Here is a 24,023-nt window from a genome sequence, read left to right as displayed (position 1 = left end):
AGCAGTTAGCGCTCCTTAAATCATGAAGCTTGCAAACTAACTTCTTGTATTTTTAGATGTATACTATATTTTTTGTATGCTATAGGTTGAACAGAGTTCCCACGGTTTGCTTCACAAGTTTTTAATAATCACAAAGTTTGTTTCACACGTTTGAGTGTAGATTTTTCTACTGCGCGGAGGCAGGATCATTCTACTAGTTAAGACAACAATAGCCTGGTTCATCCTCATCACCCTTTCACCCCTCCTTTTTTCTTTCTTCCTCCTAAATACACGTCTGAGAAAATCACACACATTTTCTGAAGAGACCTGTGTCTGTTGGCACACACATATTTACATTTTTGGCCAATAGCAGATGGTCACATAGAAGACCAACACTAGTCTTTCATGTGACCAATAAAGAGTTGAACTGAGACCAACAGATTCTCCAGTCTTCATTCAGGAGTTTCCAATATAAAGAACTTGGGGTCAACAGTTAAATGTAGCCAAACAGTTACTGTTGTTCAAGACTCCATTTCCCGGTCTTCCGGTTAGGGCAGCGCCATGTGAAGACAGAGTTTTTAAAGATATATAAATCAACCTCACCCATTTAGATAAACAAGTATCTCACTGCCGCAGGAAAAATGCACAAAAAAGTCCAAGGAAACAACAAGTGGGAGCAAGAGACGAGGGAAGCTAGTGCTGATGCTAATGCTAGCCCAGCAGACGACGTAAACATGCAGTACTACAGACTATTGAGTCACTAAGACAGGATTTGATGCCGAAAATAGAAGAAAAGGTGAGGGCCCAGGTTGGGGAACTACGAAACCAGGTTACCCAGATTTGGGCGTAACTTCGAGGTGCTGTGGAACAAGACTCCATTTCCCATAAGCACCATCAGATTAGGCGTGCATTTGTTTTGGAGAGCAGATCTTCTTGACTCTACTGTTTTTCTTGGTCAAGTTTTGTCGAGCTCCTCACAGGAACTACTTATTTTAGAATCACGCTCTTAAAGATATATTAATCGACCTCACCCATTCAGATAAACAAGCATCTCACTGCCGGAGGAAAAATGTACAAAAAAGTCCAAGGAAACAACAAGTGGGAGCCAGAGACGAGGGTGGCTAGTGCTGACGCTAATGCTAGTCCAGCAGACAATGTCAATATGGCGAGTGAGTCACTAAAACAGGATTTGACAGCAAAAATGGAAGAAAATGCGATGGCCCAGTCTGTGGAACTACAAAACTAGATTACCCAGATTTGGACAGAACTACGAGGTGCTTTGGAACAAGACTCCATTTCCCATGAGCACCATCAGATTAGGCACACATTTGTTTTGGAGAGCAGATCTTCTTCTTTACTCTACTGTATTTGTTGGTTAAGACAACTTTTGCAAAATACAAAGCAATGCAGTAATGTATGCGCGGGGTAAATGGATTTGTGTGATCCTGTGGAAGTCAGACTGGACCACGGACACAGAGGGTATGGTTACACTGGCCATCCAAACTGTGCCGTGATTAAGCACGATTGCCTACCCACAGAGCCGTTCCCCTGCTAGAGAGTACGGCCAGCAGTCACACTACACAAATATGAACCAGACTTTAGCGAGTATCACACACGCGCATGCCCCGCCTGCGTCATCATAAGTCAGCACATTGCGACACGAAGAGCACTGCTACAACTTTTAGGGACTTTTAGACTCATGGTAAGCCGTTTTGGTCTGACACAGCCCTCAAACGCCCCACTGGTGTTTAAAATGATTGTCAAGAGTAGGGCTGAACGATTTTAAGAAAAGATTGAATTGCAATTTTTCTGGCAGATATTGTGATTTCAATTCGATTCACGATTTTCTTCAAATCAGGCTTTGGGATATTCACATGTAGGGCTGAATGATTTTAGGAAAAGATCTAATTTTTCTGGCAGATATTGCAATTCACGATTTTTTAATCATCAATAGTGATGATAAATAATCTGTTTTCATCAACTTCTACTCCTAAACAGAGGCTTTGTGTTGTTGACCTGCTTACCAGCACTTTAAACATATATATATATATTGTCTACAAATTTGTAAAACAGAATGTGTGTAATACTTGACACAACAGATCCTGAGTCAGTCAGGAGCGCTGCAAAAAATTGCTGCTTTGGCGATCTCAAAATTGCATTGTCTAAAATTGCAATTTCGATCTGAAAACGATAAATTGTTCAGCCCTAGTCGAGAGATGCGCTAGCGGCGGCCATACGTCATGGATCACACACGCTGTCCGCATGCTTGTCTGCATGCCTGAAGTAAACCGTGCCAAAGCCCACCCCTCCGAAGTGTGCTACACTGGCCATTCGAACCATGCTGTAGGGCTTAAGCGTGCTTAAGTCCTCACAGAACTCATTACCCACTGAGGTTAAAACTAGTCTGCACATATTTTATTGTTATGGCTGTGAAATGGTCTGAAATATCCTATGTGTAGGTGCTTTGGCCCTTTTTTGTACATATAATTCAATTTTTAACACCTGGTAAATGACTATTGCACATGGAATGGAAGTATTAACAGTTTAAAAAAAGAAAAAACTGTTGTTATTTTTAGGAGTTTAGATTGACAGACTGTAATTGATGGAGAGCACAGCTTCTCAGCTCACTGTTAGCACTAGAATTTTCTAAATTGGGCAAAACTTGAGGAGTTAGAGCCATTTCACATCATGATTTTTTCTATTTAAACAAGCATTGGGAGACATAACACCTCGAAAAAGATAAATTTTGAACAAAAATACTTATGATATGGAGAAATAACCTCCTCTGTCTGCAGCTGGTTGTAATCAGATGAATGTAGGCCAAGTTATCTTTGCTGGTGGTTTGTTTAGCTGCAGCTGTGAGGCATGCAGAGCACATTTTATATGTCTAAGCTTGTTACTTGCATGTTTAATTTATTGTTTTGCATGTCTCGTTTTGTTGTTTTTGAATTAAGCATCGAGTCAAACAGCTAACATATCGAGGACTTTGTTGTCGTGACTATGCATGCATCAACTCGTTGCACGATGCTCGAGACAAATGAAAACAAATGAAGCACCAACACTTGTCCTGAAAACAAACCTTTTCAAATGGCAGAGCGTCAGAAGAGATGCAGATAAACACGAGTCACCACAGCGATGACTCAAAGCAACATACTCCAACAGATTCAAGCTCATTATATGACTTTCTGTGAGGCTTCTTCCATCAGCTGAAGTAATGGCTTCTCGGTATTCAACCACAGTTCTGCTTTATTTGACTGTTTTGTAATGGCTCCATTTAAAGAGGAGAGTCATTATAGATGGAGCTAAAATGCTCATTCAGCTTTCATTAATGGTGTATGAGCAGGAAGCGTGGCACCGCGCTGGAAAATAACAACACGAAACAAGACAAGTTTCTCATTTATCTCCCCGGCTGCATCAATGATGGATCTCTGGACGTGTTTTGCAGCTGAATGGTTATCTCCATGGCATAATTTATGACCATGACTCTTCTCATTAATGTCATCAGTTGGAGCAAAATGTATTTTACAAGCCAACAATGGCTGAGTTCAGTCAAAGAGACAGGGAGTATTCATCGATTCATGCTGCTGTGTGCGAAATGCTAATGTCAACACGCTAACGAGTGTGTGAGGTTGTTCTCTTATTGTGTAGAGCTTTGGTTATGAAGTGCAGAGAGTTCAGATGGAAAGCAGATTTTGCACATTGAATGTCAGGATTAGTGTTTTCAGATTGTAGATGTTGGCATGCTGCTGTTAATCAGGTTTAATCATGAGCAAACCAACAGTTTTTGCATATAAGCTCAGACGCCACAGCAGAGGAGATTTCTAGGATTGCAAAATAAAAAAAAATCAGTGCAAAATCTGCCGCACTGATGTCATTTTTTACTCTTTGGGAGCTGTCATGTTCTTCTTCAGCTGTCTTTGTGGCTGTGGCAGCAACAGCCACAAAAACTTAGCAACAAAAGAGTGATCAGCCTCGTCACTGATGGCTGTTTTTGCTTTCACAGATCGTAGAAACACTTCAACCTCTCGTCTCAAACATGCAGAAAATGTCACCCAGCAGACCTCATCACATACTCGTCGTCGGCAGCTTGTTAAAACATGAGCTTCTCGTGTTCAAAGGCCACCTCTGGGAGCTAATGAAGGTGAAATCCTCTCAGAGTCACCTGCTTACTCCATAGATCTTTACTTTCCAGGTCAGCTGCAGTGATTGGCCTTTTCCCGGCTGTGTAACGATGACATGAGGAAGGGAGGATGGGGGACTTCTCTCCCTGGAGAGAATTACAGGAAAGAAAAGGGAGACAGAGGAGGAGAAGGAGTCTCTGTGGAGCAGCGTATGCCACGCGGGCCTCAGGTTATGTATGACTTCTTGTTGTAATGGCTGTAATGAAGCAGGGAGCCGGTTTGGTACGGTACAGCGTGGACCCGAGAGCCGCTGCAAATGAGCCCAGAGATCCAGGAGATAGAGAGGATGGTGTGCATGGTTGTGAGGGGGAAGAGGGGGAGGGAGGGGTGATGGATATTTTGGGTCGAGGAGCAGAGAGCAGGAAAGGGATGAGAGGGAGGAGAAGCTTAGTGCGAGCTGAGTGAGTGTGTGTGATAAATGCCTCATTTCTGTGCCGCCAAACGGGAGAGAGCACGGACAAAATGGATGTTCCCCGTGTCACTGGCCTTTATTTTAGCCGCTCTGGGGCCAGATTTGGACTCTGTGTCATCTTAAAGGAGAATATGCTGCGTATTCATCCACAGAAAATTAATCTTAATTAATAAAAGGTGCATATATCTCATTACAGTCAGAGAGAGAGCGAGTGAACAGGTACTTCACATACTACTGAATCATAATATCCACTTGGACATTTAATCAGGTTTTCTGTCTTTAGATAATTGCACCCTCGAGCTGAACGTAGGCGGCTGAGTATCCGGCTCCTGGAGGGCTTTAATGAAAATGTGGTCACTAAACACAGCCATGAGGTGAAAGCTCAGCTACACTTTACTCAAACAGGAAAAAGACAAAAACACTTAAGTTTAAGCTCATGTGAACTAATCATCACTTTATCGCCACATTCTTTTATACGTCTGTTGTTGTTCTTCGTGTATCTCTTTCATTTGCTTTCTTATGCAATTATTGCTCACATCAGAATTCTACTTTACGAAAACAATACTACAAGTTCGATTCTCCAGATTCAAGGAGTTTGCAGAACAAAAGAACACCTGAGCAGTCTTGGCAGCTCTTTCTGATGTTTTTGAGCCCAAATGTGAAAACAGAGCAGTCCTCAGCTGTGATGACGTCTTTGCTACAAACCCACCTGAGTGGCTTGAATCTAATCCAGCAAACATCAAAGAGAGCATGTGGTTTATTTCTCTAGAGTTAGTCACATGAAAGTTTGAAACAAGGGGATAAAAGATATAAAAATGTCGAGAAATGAGCTGTAAACACACCTGTGTCCTCGACTTTCAGGGTTGCTTCAGGGAAATTTTCTTTAAAACTAGCATTAATTCTACTTTTGGCTCAGTTTTTGTCTCCTCTTCTTTCTCTGGATGAATTATCAGGATTTTCATGCTATTTTCTTCTGCGTCTGCTGCTGATGAGTTTTCAAATCCAAATTTTATCAAAACAGACCAAACCTTTCAGATTGTTTGTTCCAGGTAGGGATGTGCCGACACAGATTTTTTTTGACTTACCAATCCCGAAACCTTTCTCTGATAAATCTTATACTCCGTTAGGGGGTTACCGTTGTAAATGAAGAATCATATTTGTTGTATCAAAGTGAGCCCTGTTGGTATCTCCTCCAGGAACACTCACTTTACAAGTGTTGCAAAACGCTGTTTTACTATCGTTGCATTCCAAAGACAAGTAGTCCCATATAGCGGCCATTTTTGCAACGTGGTTTGATTTACAGCTGCCATAAAGTGTGACGGTGCTGAAAATACATGAAAACTGGATTGGCCCCTATCACATGACCCCAAAAATAGCAATATCGGGCGCTGATACCGATCAGTGTGTCGCATCAGGACATCCTTTGTTCCGTGTAGCTTTTAGCAACCTTAGCAACTTTAGCAGCTTTAGCATCTTTAGCATCTTGGCTATATCCTGGACTTAGCACAAAGTCATTCTTTGGGTTCACCTCAGTGATTTTTTACAGATCAAATGTTGCATGACTTGTTCCCAGTTACGTTCAAGTTCAAATGAAGACACAAATCCAAAAAAAATTTTTTTTTTAAAGATTTAAGGCCTAATATCCTAACTTCCACAGGAAAATGTATACATCCTTTTCAAACGATGACACCGTCACTGCTAATACTTACATTCTTTGTTAACTTTGGTATTGCTGTTAACCAATGCATCCACCAGGGGGGGCAGCCCAGAGTCAAGAACTTATGTTAACAACAAACTCAAAAACAAACATCCGATATTGCTGATGTACCGCTTACATGAAAGACAAAAACAGAGGCTCAAGATCTTCCATTTCTTCTTTGTGTCTCATTAGAGCTATGTAACGGCAACACTGCCCCCACTGTTTCCGAAAGGTACTGCCATGTTTGGCCTCTATCAAACTTTATGGAAACGTGCAGAAATATGGACAAAATGAACACAGAGCACAGACAGAAGGCTCTGTTCATATCCGGATACAAAGTTTCACTGAGCATAAACAAACCTTTAGGTCATTTGTTGAACTGTTTGGAGCCTGGTGCTTAACACATGACTTGGCTACAACCATTGTGTTTCAGTAGCTATTGCTAAAAATCAAGCATCATGTCTCTACGCCATATTTCTACATCTTTAAAGGAAGTTTTGTTGTTTTGTTCTTTCCTAACTCAGACTTTTTAGTCTGTGTAGCATTGTTGAATTTTCAACCTGACATCCTAAATTCACTCCTTTCCTCATGCTAATATTCTCTGGAATGACAATAAACCACCTTAACTTCTTTAATCCTGTCTGCTGCTAGATTTTTGGCAGGAGGACTTCATTGACTCAGTCGCACTTTCTGCAGATAACAGCTTCTGTTGGACTGAAATCGGCCTGTTAGAAAAGGTCAAAGTGGGCCGAAACAGAAGAAAGATGCACGGACAGCGAAACAAATGAGATGAACTCACTGCTGAGGTCTGTGTAGGTGAAGATGAGCGCTTCAAGTCAGAGCTGACAAACTCTTTCATAATCTCATTTGGATGGGGATGGTTCCAGCGTCTTCCTGAACAGATTTAAATCTCTGAGGCTGATATTTGACACAGTGAGCACAGATTTGATATTTAACAGACACAGAGGGTGTTTGCTTGAGAAAACGTCTCAGTCCTCGATGACAGGATGTCAGCAGCGCACACATCACAGGACGTTCATATCTTCTCAGAGTAAACACAAATCTCCTGGCAGCTGGCAGGTGACTGGCACAGTCCGTCTGTGCATGTGTCGACTGTTTGATCAAAGAGACGTTTTTGTCCACACGTGCATTTCTTTCTGCGCGGCTGCTCCTCTGTGTGTTTTATTTTGGCAGCATGTGCACAGAATAGTGTTTGTGTGCCCGCCTGTGCATGTGGGAGTGCTTTTGGATCATCCTGTTAGACCAGCGAGGAAAAGAGCGGTAGATTGGCTGAGGCTTTATCCCCCTCTCTCTTAAAACACAAGGAAAATAGCAGCGTGGAGGAAGGGAGCAGATGAAAATAGCTCAGTAGGCAATCGCTGACTCACAAGGCAACGCTAGGAGTCAGAAAGGCATCCATTCCAGCACACATCAAATCAACTGGCTGTTGTGTAACTCCCTCAGCACCCGTAAATCAAGCTGTTCTCAGCGTGCCTGTGTTCGTCTAGTATGACTTTTGTGCACGTCCGCTCTGTGGCTGCATGAAGAGAGGGTGGTGACATCACAGGTGCCATTTATCACGCTCTGACAGCGCTGCCTCGGAGGCTTCTGGAGACGGGGAGGGAGGAAGGCGAAAGAGCCGCCTGGATGTGGGCTAGCCTGGTCAGCTAACTAGCCGGCTCATTCATCATGCCACTCAGAGAGCGTGGGCTGTCGGCGCTCATGGTTTTTTAAGCACAGTAGAAGAGAGAGAAAAAGAGGGACCAGACTCATGCAAATCAGGGTCTGATTAGCATAGAAGCTAACGTCACGCAGCAGCTACTCATGCACCCGAAGGCTATCTTCACTATAATGTGGATTCAAAATACAGATGTACAAAAGACTGATCCTCTAAAGATCAGAGAAGAAAGCATATGCTGACAGGAACACAGCTTTCTTGCAAGGATGATGTTGCCTTGGAGTGTTTTGGTTGCACTTTAACATATCTGAACATCTCATCCTGGAGCTTTAGGACTTAACAAACAAACTTTAAAGATGGATAAAAGGGAGAATCCACATGAAAACACTGGTTAACCATGCATCATACACAGATCTGCACAGATGCAGCTGACATAAAAGTCTACAACGTGTATTCAACTCATAAAAAAACATCCGAGTAAGAGATAGAACTCAACGGCAGACAAAGACGTAGCTGAAGAAGACGTATTGTGCTCTAATGACGGAGCAGTGATATTAAAAGGCTTCACTCAGACTCTAACAGTCTCTGATATTTCTCCCAGACGTCATCTCTGCGATTGGAGGCATTCAGCCTGAGTCTAATTTCTCCAAATTGAGATCAATGTGCAACATGTGGACATGATTGCTGCTCTGCCACTCTGTGATCATTCATTCATTATCGTTGTGGTGTTACGATCAGGGTCACAGGAAGCTGGAGAGAATCCAAACCCATCACAGAGTCCGCAATCAGAGTGAGGAGCGTGTGTTTGGACAGTGGGAGGAAGCAGGAACGTGTCATCTGCACACACAAAGGCACCTGCAGGGCTTGGGATTCAAACCAGCAACCTTTGAGGCACCACTATGCAGCCCATGCTCTTTAACTTCGTTATTTTATCCCATGCATTGACGTGCACAGACTTTTTGAAGGGCAGAAGCGAAAGGAAAAAAAGGCACATACAGCATGTTCCCCCCACTGAAGCGTGCTTTTTTACCATACACTGTTTAAAATATGGATGTAGTCTCCTCTATGCCTGTTTCTGATACAGAGTAATGAAACAGATCGGCGGTGGTGGCCATATTGGATATGACGTGGGCTTTGAGCTGCCTTTCCAACAGCTATAAGGCGCCCATCAGTGATGTGAGCTAAGGTGCGTCTCTGATTGGACCAAGGGCAGCCAACCAGTCGGAGACTAAGAGCCACAAAAATGACTGTGAGAGCCACAACACACACGTGGTCTTACAAACACACTTCCTCTCACACATAAATGAAATGACATAAAATGTAAATCAATACATTTCCAACTTTCGAAGTGAAATTTATTGTGTTTGTGTGTTTCAATTCGTACTAGAGAAGAGAAACTGAAACTTAAGTATCAATCTGTACACCCAAACATTGATCAATACTGATCCCAACGTTGGCATCTATGTATATATATATATAGTTTAGATTGATTGGCACACCACTACTCATAAATATATATATATTTTTATTAATGGATTGGAGAGCCACACATCGAAAGGCAAAGAGCCACATGCGGCTTGCAAGCTGCAGGTTGGTCAGCCCTGTGATTGGCTGGTGTACCCTGCCTCTCACGCAATGACAGCTGGGATAGGCACCAGCCACCTGCAACCCTGAACAGTGTAAGCAGTTCAGAAAATGAATGAATGAATGAATTTAAATCGAATCAGCACCCCAAAAATCATGATAGAATTGAATCAGGAGAAAACTATTGTCCCAGCCCTGGTTTTTACCTCAAGGGCACTTGATCAGATTTTAGCCTGCCAAGAGAGCAGTTTAGAGTGTTTTCCACCCAAAAAGGCAGCTAAGCGTACTTTGCCAATCAGGACGGCTCTTTAGCGTGTGTTGTTCAACAAATGAGCCATGTGCAAAACCACTGATTGCAGGCCTGATAAAATCCCAACCAGCTGCAGAACATTAGTAGTTAAATTGTGTGAACCAAATTTTAACCACATGTTTCAGATTTTATTACTTTGCATTAAGAGACAGTTGTAAAGTCATTTTCATCAGTGACTTGATTAAATAATAAACTAGAAAAGCACTCAGAGAGCGCAGATCTCCACCAGCATACTGTGATTGTCACCAACACTTTAGTCCTACTTTATTGTTATACTTTCTTTCAGCAGACTGTCTGCTACAATTTGGTGTTAGTTGCAGGTTTGTAGGATAATTTGTTACCTGACAGTGTTGAAAATTATGATGACCCAGTACATATTTCATATTCCAGATCTGAGTATCCAATTTTGCCAGGATCTGGATCGTACTTTTAAATCTGTCAGAAATTATGGCTACCTTGTCTTGAATTGTTTTGCAAAGCAATCCGACCATTTATGGTGGAGTTATATACACATATGGTGAAAACGGCCCAATCTCACAATGATAAAGAATCCTTTAAAAAAGTGCTAGATCCAGATAACCTCCAAAATTTAATCACTTTTGAAGATTTCCAGAAAATTTCATCAAGATCTGTTTGTTACTTTTTGAGTTATGTTGTTCACAGACAAACAGACAAACTCTCCCAAAAACATAACCTCCTCGGTATAATCTCAAAGACTAACACCAGTGAAGTCTGAATCCTGATTTTAGAACCTAAAACTCTTGTTTTCATGTGGGGATAAGAAATATCCACATAATGTTTGGAAAAAGGTCTAAATATTTTTAAATGACAAGAAATTTCTCTAGTTCTGAGTTTTAATTTGACTTAATGCAATGTTCAAACTTGTCTTATCGTTGTGTTTCCCAGAAGAGGAAGAGAAAAACAACAGACAGCCCAAGGATGCAGCAGGACATGCCGCTTTTATCCATGTATGATTCACCAACGCCTCAGAGAAGACACATAAGAAACAAATTAGGAGTAACGTTACAGCTGCTCTGTTTGAGCGTCCAGCCTGCAGATGATCCGTTTTGTTTCTCCTTCACTCTTTCGTGTCACTTTTGATCGCAGCAGGCAGAAAATCTCCCGAAAGTCGCCGCGCATCCTTCACTTAGCTTCCGTCCTCACGCAACAGTGAGAAATAATCCTCCGATGGAAGTGAAGGAGAGATTTGCCCTCATAAAAGGCACGCTGACGCATCTCTGCCCTCCAGAGACGCAAAATCTGAGATTAGACTGAAAGCTAAGTGCTCCAAACAAAAACCTGGAAGAGAGGACACAGCGGTTTCAAAATATTTTGGTAGAGCAGCTTGGAGAGTGAGTGAAGTGAGGTGGAGTATTTACAACACGGGGAGTTTATCTGAGCTCCCAGGGTCCTGTAATCCTCAACTCGATATCCTGGTAATGTTGGAGGTGTCGAGGAAACTTTCCAAAGGTTTTGTGATGTTTGAATTTTTCCCCTTGGTGGAATGTTTGGTGTATTTTTACTGAATCGATCACTTTAAACCTGCACCTGGAAGATCCTGAAAACAGTCCTCCTGACTCCAAACGGTGAAAAAAAGCTCTTTCAAATAAAAGACATCTTCATCTCTATTTGTCCCCTGCAGAATTTCTCTGAAGAAGGCTCTCGCTCTCCTCTTTCAGTGTTGGTAAATACAGAGAAGAGAATGAAGACATGACCCTGACAGAATGTACAGAGAGCTTTTACGAACATCAAGCATTAGCTGCGTTTTTGTGTCACATGACCTCCTCTCTGATGAACGAACTTGCCAAGGACTCCAGCTCTTTATTACCCCTCTCTTCTTTTCTTTTCTTTTATTCGTCCAGACATTCACAGCTGAGTCATGGAGCCTTCAAGTCGGTTAGAGTTTGACTTTTCTGTGACTCATCGAAACTTTCTGCAACCATGGCCATCCAGTCCTGGGAAATATAAATCACACTGTTGTCTGTTTCGGGGTCATTCAGAGGGGAAAAGGTCTGAGCTGATGATTCTTGTTGCATTCAGTAAAATCAACAACATTCAGATTCTGAGCTGCTGTGTATCTCCTCTGTTTCTCTTCACAATGTGGAGTTTATGATCCCGCTAGCTGCTGGTACAGTCTTGGAGCTCTGCCAGTTGTGCCTTATCAAATCCTTGGTGGAGATATGTTTTCTACAACTGCAAGTCATCCCCTCTTCCTCGACTGGTCACTTTTTTTGACAGAAACTCTGGAAGTCTTTTTAATTCAAGTATTAGTTCATAAAGTTTATTTACTCCACTGTAAACCTGGGCTTTGTCCCCATGTGTCACAGGATCTCTTGCTCCACGAGTGAAATGAGTGATAGTAGTGAAAAAAATCTGTGCTTTTTTGCTTCATATTCTATTTTATGCGAATTATAGACCCGGAATTTACTAAATTCATTAGTTAGCAAGCTTAAGCGTAAATTAATTCTTAGATATTGAAGCAATAAAAAAATTGGGGATATAATTTTGACAAACGTGTTATGGACAAAAGTTTTGACTATTTTTTTCAACATCAACCTATTCAACATTTCTATGCAAGACTACGCTCCCTTAAAATGTCCCTCATTCTTTATTAAAGTGTTTTTCAAAGTGGGGGCCAAAGTCCCCTGGGGGGGCACCATGAGGCACTAGGAGGGACTCAGAAAATTGGGGGGGAGGGAAGCTTTTTGTCCTGAACATACAAAACTTAAAGTGCTGTCAGTCAGATTCTCAAGTTTCTGATTGTACCTAATCGCACCTCATATGACAGTTGCAACTTTGGTGTGATGATGTCATGAGCCATGTTGACCTGGCAGTTTCAGTTTTGAAGCATCTAAAAAAAACAATCTGAACTTCAAGGCTTTTCCCCTGTCTAACTACTGGCTACATGTAAGAAAGGAGTATGGCTTTGGCTGACAGAGCCCTGAAATTTCACCCCCTTTAGCAACAACCTACTTGCTTGCCTACTGGCTTTTGTTTAATAATTTCCTGTCCTAAACAATTATATAATTATTGAAAAGTGAAGAAAAGTTAGAAAAACATTCTCACAGTTGGCATTCTTCACATATTTTGAAGCATAGTCTGTTGGTTTCCAAAGGGGGTCCCTGGCCAGAAGCAAACACTGTTAGGGGGCCATAGTATATCACAGTTTAGCCAAAATTAAAAAGAACTATGGCACAAAAATCATATGTTTACAGTTCACAGTTTCATTTAGCAGACGCTTTTGTCCAAAGTGACGTATAACATAAGCAAGAATTAAGACGGAAGGAAAACTTAGTTAGTGCGACAACAGTGCTTCAAGTTATTTGGCTGCAGGTGCTGCCATTAAGTGCAAGTATTTTTATTTTTATTTTATTTTATTTATTTATTGTTTTTATTTATGTATGTATTTATTTATTTATTTATTTATTTATTTAGGGGGATTACAATAATCAACAAGCCAACAAACCACAATTAATTGCAGCAACAGTATACCTCAATCTTCAACAAAATTCAGTAGTAGTGCTGAAAAATCACAAGAGCTAAGTTTTAGACCTACTGACTCATTCTACCCCTGAGGGCAAGGAGGGGAAGGGTCAGCTTAAGTGCACTAGTGTTCCCTGAACAGATAAGTTTTCAGACATCTCTTAAAAGTAGAAAGGGACTCTGCAGATTGTATAGAGTTAGGTAATTCATTCCACCATTTGGGCTCAACAGAGGAGAAGAGTCTGGCTAGAGATTTGGAGCCGTGCTGAGCTGGAAGCACCAGGCTTCTTTCACAAGCAGAACGTAGTGGGCGAGAGGGAGTGTAGACCTGGATGAGGGACCCCAGGTAGGCAGTAGCCATTCCCATACCACACCGAACAGGGCAAGAAGAGAGAAACCTGTCTGTATGACACTAAATTTTGTGATTGGTAACACAGTTGACATTTCTTTCATTTTTTGTCCCTTGTGCTAACTGCAGACCTTGAACATACCACCACCTGACCTCACATCTCATATTTCGGTTCATTTTCTTCACAGTTTGGTCTTTATAAGATCTATAGCAAGAACGGCAGAAAATGTTGGTAACACAGTTGATGAACAGTTAATGCGCCCCATGTACACACAATCATTCTGATGAGGAGGAGCTGAAACATGCCACACTTTCTTCAAGGTTCCCACCAAAAAGGATGGGACTTCAGCTGATTTAAGTCATATGACTTTGGAGCAAACCATTGCTGATTAATAGGTTTTTTTTCAATGGGCAACACGGTTGATGCAGACTTCTCAGGCACACACAAAGTGAGTTATTTTATCTAAATCAATTATTTAAATAGTTTTTAAACACTTTTGTCGTGTTTTAATGATTATTTCAAACAAAAAATGAAAGTAATATTTATAAAAATGTATTCTAGTGTTAATTTTGAAGAGCAAACTTGACATTTGAGAAATACAACAGCACAAAAACTGCAAATTACAACACATGATTTGCATTTTTTTTTGCTAAATAAATGATGGAACCTGGTCATTTTCTGTATTAAATAAAAGTGAAATATTAGCCTAATGATCCACTGTAAAATTGGTCATTGCTTGAAATTAATATTATACCAGGGACATAAAATGTATCCCTAATTATAGAATCACTCAAATACTAATACAAAACAAATTCTGCATTTCATACACTGTTTATAAGCCATGGTGGAAGGATGCAGATCTTATTTTTAAGAGAAAAATATGCTTTTGCATCTTCCATTTCCTTTGCATTCTGCAAAAGTCGACTCTTTCCTTCTATAAACTTGTCAAAAACAGCAAAAACTGACTTTGGAGTACCTTCTAATTAATTTCCAACCCATCAGTCCATGTCAAAATAAAAGGATTAAGAAATCTCGTTAGAGCGTCTGAAATGATAGCGGCATGAATCATAAAGAATCATTTTAAAGTCATATTCCAATCTAAGCCATCAGTGAGCACCAAATGAAGGGTCTGGGTTAGTTGGTTCCTCTGTGTGATCATAATTGATGAGTAATAAGAGCTGAAATTTTCTCTGAGTCATCTTTAGATTAACATGGAAACCTCTGTCCCTCGGTTTTCCTCTGTTCCCACTTTGCTTTTGAATATTTTACTCGCTGTGTGCCAGAAATCTGACTGCTCTCAGCTGAATCCTGCTTTGTTCTGGTCGTGTTTGTTACGAGTTTCTGCCGGCTTGATGTTTTTTTTTCTCTGCAGCAGAGGCTCTGACAGTCGACCTCTGTTTCGGTTATGAAATGCTGTTTTCCATCTGGATGGTACACTTAATTGAATAGAGACTATTTTGGGGGTTTAATAATTAATGAGTGTTTCTGTGTGTGTGTGTGTGTGTGTGTGTGTGTGTGTGTGTGTGTGTGTGTGTGCTTTCAGGTTGAGTGATGCAGTCTCTGTTTGGAGGAGGGGAGCTGGGGCTGCTCGGGGGGAGCGGTGACGGCCTGAAGGAGGATGGCTGCGGCAGTGTGGCGTGGCACTCCTCCACCCTGCCCGCTGACGATGTCTACTCCGCCTCCCACTTCGCCCTCATCACCGCCTATCAGGACATCAAGACCCGGCTGGCCTGCCTGGAGCGGGAGAACACCAGCATCAAGAGGAAACTCAAGATCTACGAGATCAAGGTGAACCGCTTTACCTCCAGAGTCCAGTTACGGCCTCAAATGGTTTTTCTGTGTTTGTTTTCGTCCTCGTTGCACCAGACAAAACGTCTGCAGAGCCCGACATGATAACACTGGGGTGTTTGGTGATTTATTAGAGGTCTTTGAAAAGGGGCAATCCACTCAGCCTTTGTGTTTTCCATTTTTATTGAGGCTGTGAGGTTGTGCGGAGATAAAAAAAAAAAAAAAAAAGAAAGAAAGCTTCTGTGGGCTTTGATCCTGGAGAGGAATACACTCCAAAAGAAGGAAAGCTTTCTGCTCTAACTTCTGAAGTTTGGACTCATGTTTCAGTCACAGAATTGGGAGCAGCTCAGAAAATTAAGGTGGTTTAAAGAAGTCAGGATGCCCAAAACCTTTAGTAAAACTGAATCAAACGTAGACCAAACTATGTGGCTTTAAAAACACCACAAATCTCTTTTCCAGTTTAGGAAATATGCACAATAAGGAGAGATTTAGTAGATGCTGATGCAGGCTGTCCATCTGTCTAAAGAGACTCTGTGGATATAACCTTAGACAACAGAACATCATATCGTAAACATCTCTGCATCCCGGGCCTGTTTTCCCTGCTGGTAAAAATCAGACTCCTCTTTCTGCTCGGATAGAAAAGCAGGTGAAGCAGAAATCCGCCTCGGAGCCAACAAGCAGATATTCCAGGGAAGTGAGCGTAAAGGAAGAGCATGGTAGCACAAAAATTGAGCAAAAAGTGGAAAAATAAGTGGAAACCGGGAGTTAAATGTGTGGAAGGATGCGGAGAAAAGCTCAGAGCGGGGAGGAGAAATGAGCCAGTAAAAGGAGATAATGATGCAGAGAGCCGGGAGAGATAAATTACTGAAATTAAGAACAAAAGATGGATTAAAGACAAAGAATTCCTTTTTTTCCCATCATTAGTCTCTGGGTGGTCTAGTTATTCCAGGAGTTATAGGGCGAGGAAGCGGAAATGTTCCCAATTTCTGCTCATTTTTCTGCTGCAGGCACATGAGGACGCGTGTTTTTGTCTGAGAGATGAGAAAGTGACGCTTCGTGTGACAGAGAGTTATCAAAGAGGCTGCAGAGGAAGATGAGACAGAAGAGACGAGCTGAAACTCTGGATTCGTGTCATATGAAGTCTGCTTTAACAACAGATAAAAGACACAGGGGACAAGATTTAAGTCAGCTATAGGTAGCTGGCGTCAAGCTTCCCATTCAAAGAGCGTTCGGAGATGTAATATTAACATGACGCTGAATTATTTTCTCTTTCTCTCTTTTCTGTCTTTTTGTATTTGAGTTAGTTTCCATTCCTGGCTTTCTGTACTTTGATCAGCAGAAAAAGTTTTTTCTTCCTTTTGACAAAGTTTTCAGCCAAAGTTTGCAGGGATCTATGAAAACCATCTTAAAACCCATAATTTTTAACCCAACACTGAGAGTATGGGTCTATATTAATCACCAAATCTGTGATTTCTACGGTGGCCAGTTGGTGCCACGTGATTTTCCCAACGCAAACACCACCACATGAATGCAACCACTGCAAGACAATGGAAGTTAAAAAAAAGTTAGTTATCCCAACCAAAACAGAAAAGCTGTGAAAGTATGTAATTTGTTTTCTTTCTTAACTTCAGCTATGATAATGTAGCTATGATGCTAACGTTAAATCATGACTGGTTCTTAGAGCTAAATCTAAGATGACATATTACCAGTAAGTGTAAAAATATAAGAACTACAAAGGACATCACAAGGTTACAACCTTATAAAACTTTATTTATCCTAGCTGAAGTGAAAACAGAAAACAATGCTCTTCTTAGTTTCACAAATTTCCTGTGCCCGTTGGTATAACTTACCTGTATTGACCCTCGTTGTGCTGTGGCTTTTGCATTCAATGTTGTCACTGAAAAAAAAAAAAAAAATCATGTTGTCACTTAAAAAAAAAATAAAATAAAATAAAATAAAAAATTAACGTAGTCACTTAAAAAAGAATCAAAATAAAAATTCCTGTTATCACGTACAAAAATAAAAAAGAAATGGAAAAAAAATCATGTTGTCACATAAAAAATAAAACAATAAATTATAAAAATAATGTTGTTGCATAAAAAATAAAAAATGAATTAAATAAATGTCACTAAAAAAAAGAAAATTAAAAACTCATGTCGTCACATAAAAAATATAAAAATAAATTGAAAAAATAATATTGTCACTTAAAAAAAGGTCACTAAAAAAATCATGTCGTTACTTATAAAATAAAAATAAGTAAATAAAAAAAATCATGTAGTCACTTAAAAACTAAAAAAATAAATAGAAAAAAAATTAATGTCACTTTAAAAAAAAAAAAAAAAGCAATTCAAGTTGGCGTTATAAAAAAAACATATTTGTGGCTTTACGTTGCATTTGAGGCTATTGCAAATTGTCACCCACCAGCCACCGTACATTCCTGATGAATTTCATTAAAGATATTTTTCAGGGACTCTATAAATTGAGTTCACAGCTCGCCATGATGTTTCACTTTTGCTCTGACCCAGCCAAAAGGATAAAAACAAAGGTTTGGGGAATAAGCAGCATAATCTGATCCTTTTTTTCTGATTTTCTTGAATCACTTCTCTTTTGTGCAGCTCTCAGAGGCTCTTTCTTTTTAATATTAGTGTCAGTGCAGGAATCCTGCATCCCTTCGGTGCTGAGCAGCTGTTCCTGCAGGCTGCCACATCACTATTGACTGTCTGTGAGGGATAGTTTGTTCAGGACTTAATCCCAGAGAGGCAGGTGTTGGTTTTTTGGAGAGCAGGTGTGGACGCTGGAGTCTGTAAACACAGCAGGTTCTTATTTTTAGCCCCAGACAATCAATCAGTATTGAGTGCTTTCGTTCTCATTTAGGAAAAACTTTTGCAGGATCTGAAATTCTGGATTATTCTGATTATGTTGTTGAACGAGCCGTCTCTGCTGCAGGCCGTCTGCAGACACAGGAAGCCTGCTGCTCTAATGATGCAGATGGAAATGCTTCCTTCTGCTTTGAACACGGGTTGAAGTGAGGTTGTTCTCCAGTTTAGAGTTCCTGATGCTCGGCAGAGTGAGAATTTCTCAGGCCCCCTCGGGGCCTTCACCCATGTTGGGAACATTTACTGTTAAACTGAGCAGAGAGAGGTGTTCTGCTAAATGGAAAAGGGTTGTTTGCTCCTCAAATAGACGTTGCATCAGCTGCAATGACTTCAAACAGAAAATGAAAAAAAAAAAAAACACCGCTTACGAGAGGCACTCTAAATGTAAATGTCTTCATTTAGGTTAAACCACACACTTATATAACTCATCCTGTGTGTGTGTTCTCCATCACCACAGCACCAAACAGCAGTTTAGCTTCAACAAAACCACAAAACAAGCCCAGAGACACATAACCTACAGAAGTGTTACATAAGCAGCTTTATCTGCGTGATCGTAGCCGACCGTAATGCAATTATTTCTGCATATTTTAAGCTTCCTTGTTGAGCGGTTGCATCAGAGCTGTAGGTCTCTGACTGCTTATATCGCACCCAGCTGTGAAGATGTTTATCTCCACTGAGTGAAGAAGAGAAATGAGGCAGTTAGATGCTGTCTTAGATGTTCAGTCCATGGCCACTTTATTAGATACACCTGTCCAACTGCTCGTTAACGCAAATTTCTGCCAATCACATGGCAGCAACTCACTGCATTTAAGCATGAAGACATGGTCAAGACAATCTGCTGCAGTTCAAACTGAGCATCAGAATGGGGAAGAAAGGTGGTTTAAGGGACTCTAAACGTGGCATGGTTGTTGGTCTGAGTATTTCAGAAACTGCTGATCTACTGGGATTTTAACCCACAACCATCTCTAGGGTTTACAGAGAATGGTCCCAAAAAGAGAAAATATCCAGTGAGCGGCAGTTCTGTGGGACAAAATGCCTTGTTGATGCCAGAGGTCAGAGGAGAATGGACAGACTGGTTGGAGCTGATAGAAAGGCAACAGTAACTCAAATAACCACTGGTTACAACTGAGGTCTGCAGAAGAGCATCTCTGAACACACAACACGTCCAACCTTGAGGCAGATGGGCTACAGCAGCAGAAGACCACACCGGGTGACCCTCCTGTCAGCTAAGAACAGGAAACTGAGGCTACAATTCACACAGCAACACCAAAACTGGACAATAGAAGATTGGAAAAACGTTGCCTGGTCTGATGAGTCTGGATTTCTGCTCCACGTTCAGATGGTAGGGTCAGAATTTGGCGTCAACAACATGAAAGCATGGATCCATCCTGCCTTGTATCAACGGTTCAGGCTGCTGCTGCTGGAGTAATGGTGTGGGGGATATTTTCTTGGCTCACTTTGGGCCCCTTAGGACCAACTGAGCATGGTTTAAAGTCCACAGCCTACCTGAGTATTGTTGCTGACCATGTCCATCCCTTTATGAGCACAGTGTACCCATCTTCTGATGGCTACTTCCAGCAGGATAACGCTCCATGTCATAAAGCTGGAATCATCTCAGACTGCTTTCTTCAACATGACAATGAGTTCCCTGTACTCAAATGTCCTCCACAGTCCCCAGATCTCAATCCAATAGAGCACCTTTGGGATGTGGTGGAACGGGAGATTCTCATCATGGATGTTCAGCCGACAAATCTGCAGCAACTGTGTGATGCTATCAAGTCAATATGGACCAAACTCTCTGAGGAATGTTTCCCATGTTTTTAAAGATTAGAATAAAACATCAACTTTAAAAAAGAGCAGAGAGGAATCAGAAACACGTGTCTCAGAGATCTGGTTTGGCATAGAAACTCTAAAATGAACAGCCCTGCTCACATTTCCGAGGCAGTGGGTGTAATTAAGAAAAGTATCAGTGGTTCTTCAGGGTTTTGTGGAGAAATCATGGACAGATGGACAAACAGTTACAGATTGATGGATAGACAAACAGCCTCTGCACATTTCATTGTGTGGGCTGAAATCACAAAGTACAATCAGACTGACTCGCCAAGCGAACTGACGGATCAGATTAGCAGAGAAATCAAATCTAGTCCAACGAGGAGAGAAAGACTGAAGTTAAAACACACTGCTGAGCGATATCTGGGCCAAACAGGAGCTGAAGTTGACGTCTGATGAATCTTTAATAATCCCAGAGTGAAATCATCAAAAAAGTGCACAATACAGCAGAAGACAAATTCATGAGCAAACAAACAAAATAATAAATAAGCTGATTTCATGTTCTCTAAACTTTCTCATCCTCTCCTCCTCATGCTACGTCTGATTCTTTAATGCTGTTTGCTTGTTTTCTCTGCAGTTTCCTATGATCAGCGAGTTCGGGGACAACAACTCGTACTGCTCCTTTGAGAGCAAAGAGACGGCGCTGCTGCACTCAGAAAATGGCAACCTGCAGCAGAGAGTCAACGTCCTGACCCATGAGGTAAGGAAGGAGACAAGGAGGGGAGGAGGAAAGAGGAGAATGAGAAAGAAACAGATGGGGTGTGAGCAGAACAGGAGGAAAATCCACCTTATTACAAAGTCCTCTTCACTTTTTAGGGCTCACTTATCGCACCGAAGGTTCCTCGGCGCCGTGCTTCTGCAGAAATCCCTCCCTGCTCGTGCATTAATTGAATTACTCATGAATGTAGGCCAACCCTGGTGGACATACGCTGAAAGACATCCAGAACTAATTAAGCACTAAAGCTGCTGCCCAAGCAGAATTACAGAGATTGGGTGTTTTTAAAGAAACCGTCCGATGAGCAGTGTGACATGGGATTTTCACGCCGCTGCTCTATTTCTGTGAGGCGACGGCATAATTGGGACCAAGCCTGGCCAAGATTTAGCTACGTGTCTTTGCTGTGTACGATGGGATAACACGTTTTGTAATTAGGTTGTGTTTTTAAAAAAAAGACCAGCATGGTGAAAAACAGAAAACAAGATGTTTGCACGAGGAGTAAAAGCAAGATTTAATAACAGCAGCACTGAGAATGAGCTGCGAGCTCTGACAGTGTGAGCACAGAGGGTCAGGGCAGAAAGACGGGGCTGACACGGCGAGTAAAGAGGAGGAAGTGAGAGTTTAAAAAAAGAGCATGCTGGAAATAAAAGATGGACAGAGGAAGGAAACGTTTATAAGAGCAGCAGGGACGATTAGTGCAGGAAGCCAAGGTCGCACAGCTGACACCGGGAGTTCAGAGGGATGAGATGTGCTATGGCTCACTGAGCATGCTCTGTAGGGACTGGACCACCACACACACTAATACTCACACACACACACACACTTTATCTTCTCCTTTAGAATGTGGTGACTTGCAGTTATCATGAAGAAACAGAGGAAACTGTCATTTTTTTAAAAAGTTAAACTGTAAATGTGCGCCTTCTCCTCAGACTCTGTGTGACTCACTGAGCATGTGCAGATTATTTTTTGGGAACATTGTGTGAAAAACTGCAACAGCAACTGACACAGTTACATAACATCCAAGGAAGAGTCAAGATATTGAAATATTGGATTATTATTTCATTTAAAGGAAATGAAATACTGTAGTGAGCCCAATATAAGATAATCCTGGATGTATGACGACTCCCTTTTTCTAAGGCTGAGTTTTGGGAAAGAGGAATTTGATGACAAAATCTCTCACATAGCAGCATAGTGCCAAATCATAGTGCAGCTCATATCACAACAGGAGAAAAAATGATGGTAAAATAAGTCAGACTGTTGTTTGTAACAGTAGTGCAATATTAAGTGCATCTGACATCACAGTGGGAGGGTAAAACAAATCAGTGTTAACTCTACTATTATGTATATATACTTATATGGCAGCTGCTGGTCAGTCAAGGAGGGGAAGCTCATTTTTTCCAGCCTACATCATAAATTTGTTTATTTATTGAAATGTATATTCTACTCTCCGTTCCTTTACAATAAAATGATCTCTGACCCTGTCGTACCAACCAGGTAATCTTAAGGCTAGACATTTTTAAGAAAGGTAGACTCGCTGGGGATCGATAAAGCCTCCGGATCAGTCCAGAACAACTCAGAAGATGCTCCGGTGGAGGGTTATACTTCAAGATCGCTGACTGGCTCATTTCACTGTCAATCGAAAAGGGATTCGGCCTCAGTCAGATCATCCAATCATCATGCAGAAGCCCGGCGTCCAGCCAGTCCACTGCCTCATAGACCCCCAGAGACGCTGAGCGTCCGATGGGCGGGACAAAGCCCAGCGTTTATCCAATGACCGTCCAGTTTCCACAGTGGAACAACCCACTCTACGCTTCCCCGCTGAAGTCAGAAGACGCTCAGCGTCCATCTGTGTTGAAGCGCTGAGATGCTGCAGGGATGAATGAGAAGGAGGTGGAGCCAGTTACCTGTGATAGGAGCTGATTCTGAATAAAAGATGAAGGAATTCTAGCGCATATTTTGTCAATGAAATGTACACACAGCAGTACATATCACCACTTTTTTGGGGGGACATTTTAGGGGAAGCTACCTCTCTTATGGGTCAGGTTTACAAACAGCTAGGGGTGTCCCGATCTGATACACTTATCAGTGTCATCACCTGATATGGCTATTTTTGGAGGATCTTATGGAACAGCTGCAGCAAATCAAACTTCGTCACAAACATGTCTGCTGTGTGGGACAACTTCTCTTTGGAAAAGCAATGATAGTAAAACGGCATCCTTAAACATTTGTAAAGTGAGTGTTTCTCAAGGAGGTACCAACAGGGCTCACTTTAATACAAGAAATATGATTCGTCATTTACAACAGAATCACCCAACGGAGTAAGGGATTTATCAGAGAAAGGTATCAGTATCTGATCAGTATTGGCAAAACATGTAAAAAAATATTGAACATCCCTTCTAACAGTCTTTTGTTATTTATCTTAATTACATGATAGGGGTGTCATTTCTGTCTCTACATGGTTGCATGTTTACATTCCACCTCTGCTCTTTATATCGTGCAAAGCAGAGCTCAACCTGGATGCGTTCACAGACACACAAACACATGAGCCCACACACACAGACGAGCACACTCTGTGTAGTGGACAGAGAGTCAGGAAAAATAACGTCACAACCACCACAAGTAAAAACGCAAGAAACAACCTTACCTGTCACTTAAAGGGTTTTGTGGCGTGACAAGTGAAAGAGAGAGTGGATGGAGAAGGTGGCGCAGCTGTTCAAAGCCTGGTCCCCGAATTTAAAACAACCCAATTAACTCATGACAAAAACCTCCTGAAAGCAGAACTGGAGAAAAACTGCAGCACCAAAACCTTCTGTGAGGAACTTCTACGAAAATATAAACAAATAAATGAGGAGAAGTGTGAAATTTGCTCTGTGGAGCTGTAATATAATGATATTAAAGCCTATGAGGTAGTTTTTTTTCCCTTTCGGATCCACTTATATGACATCTAAAGTTGTTTTGCAGACCGCAAGAGCCGTAGGAGCAAAAAGGTCCAATTTAAAATGCATGGTCGAGGAAAAAGTTGTGCAAAATTTATCCAAATGTTTGTGCTCACTGCGAGGAGAGCACAGAGTCAGCAGCTGGCAGGGTGACAAATGTTGTGGTTTTGAGCATCAGGATCATGTTTTGGTGCCCTCTTCT

General features: G+C 41.4%; 1 protein-coding gene across 1 annotated transcript in view; it reads left to right on the top strand.

The window, feature by feature from the left end:
* Positions 1-24,023, top strand: part of tbkbp1 (TBK1 binding protein 1) — a 72,235-nt gene that overhangs the window by 25,707 nt on the left and 22,505 nt on the right. The window contains exons 2-3 of the mRNA XM_074663417.1: positions 15,220-15,464; positions 20,748-20,870. Coding sequence (XP_074519518.1) covers positions 15,228-15,464; positions 20,748-20,870 — 360 coding nt within the window. The 5' untranslated portion in view covers positions 15,220-15,227. The remainder of the gene's footprint in view (positions 1-15,219; positions 15,465-20,747; positions 20,871-24,023) is intronic.

Source organism: Halichoeres trimaculatus, unplaced genomic scaffold (genome assembly GCF_033239565.1).
Source record: "Halichoeres trimaculatus isolate MK-OKI-2021-1 unplaced genomic scaffold, fHalTri1.1 fHalTri1_scaffold_23, whole genome shotgun sequence".
In the NCBI taxonomy this organism is placed as follows: Eukaryota; Metazoa; Chordata; class Actinopteri; order Labriformes; family Labridae; genus Halichoeres; species Halichoeres trimaculatus.
This window is presented reverse-complemented; position numbering and strand designations above follow the sequence as displayed.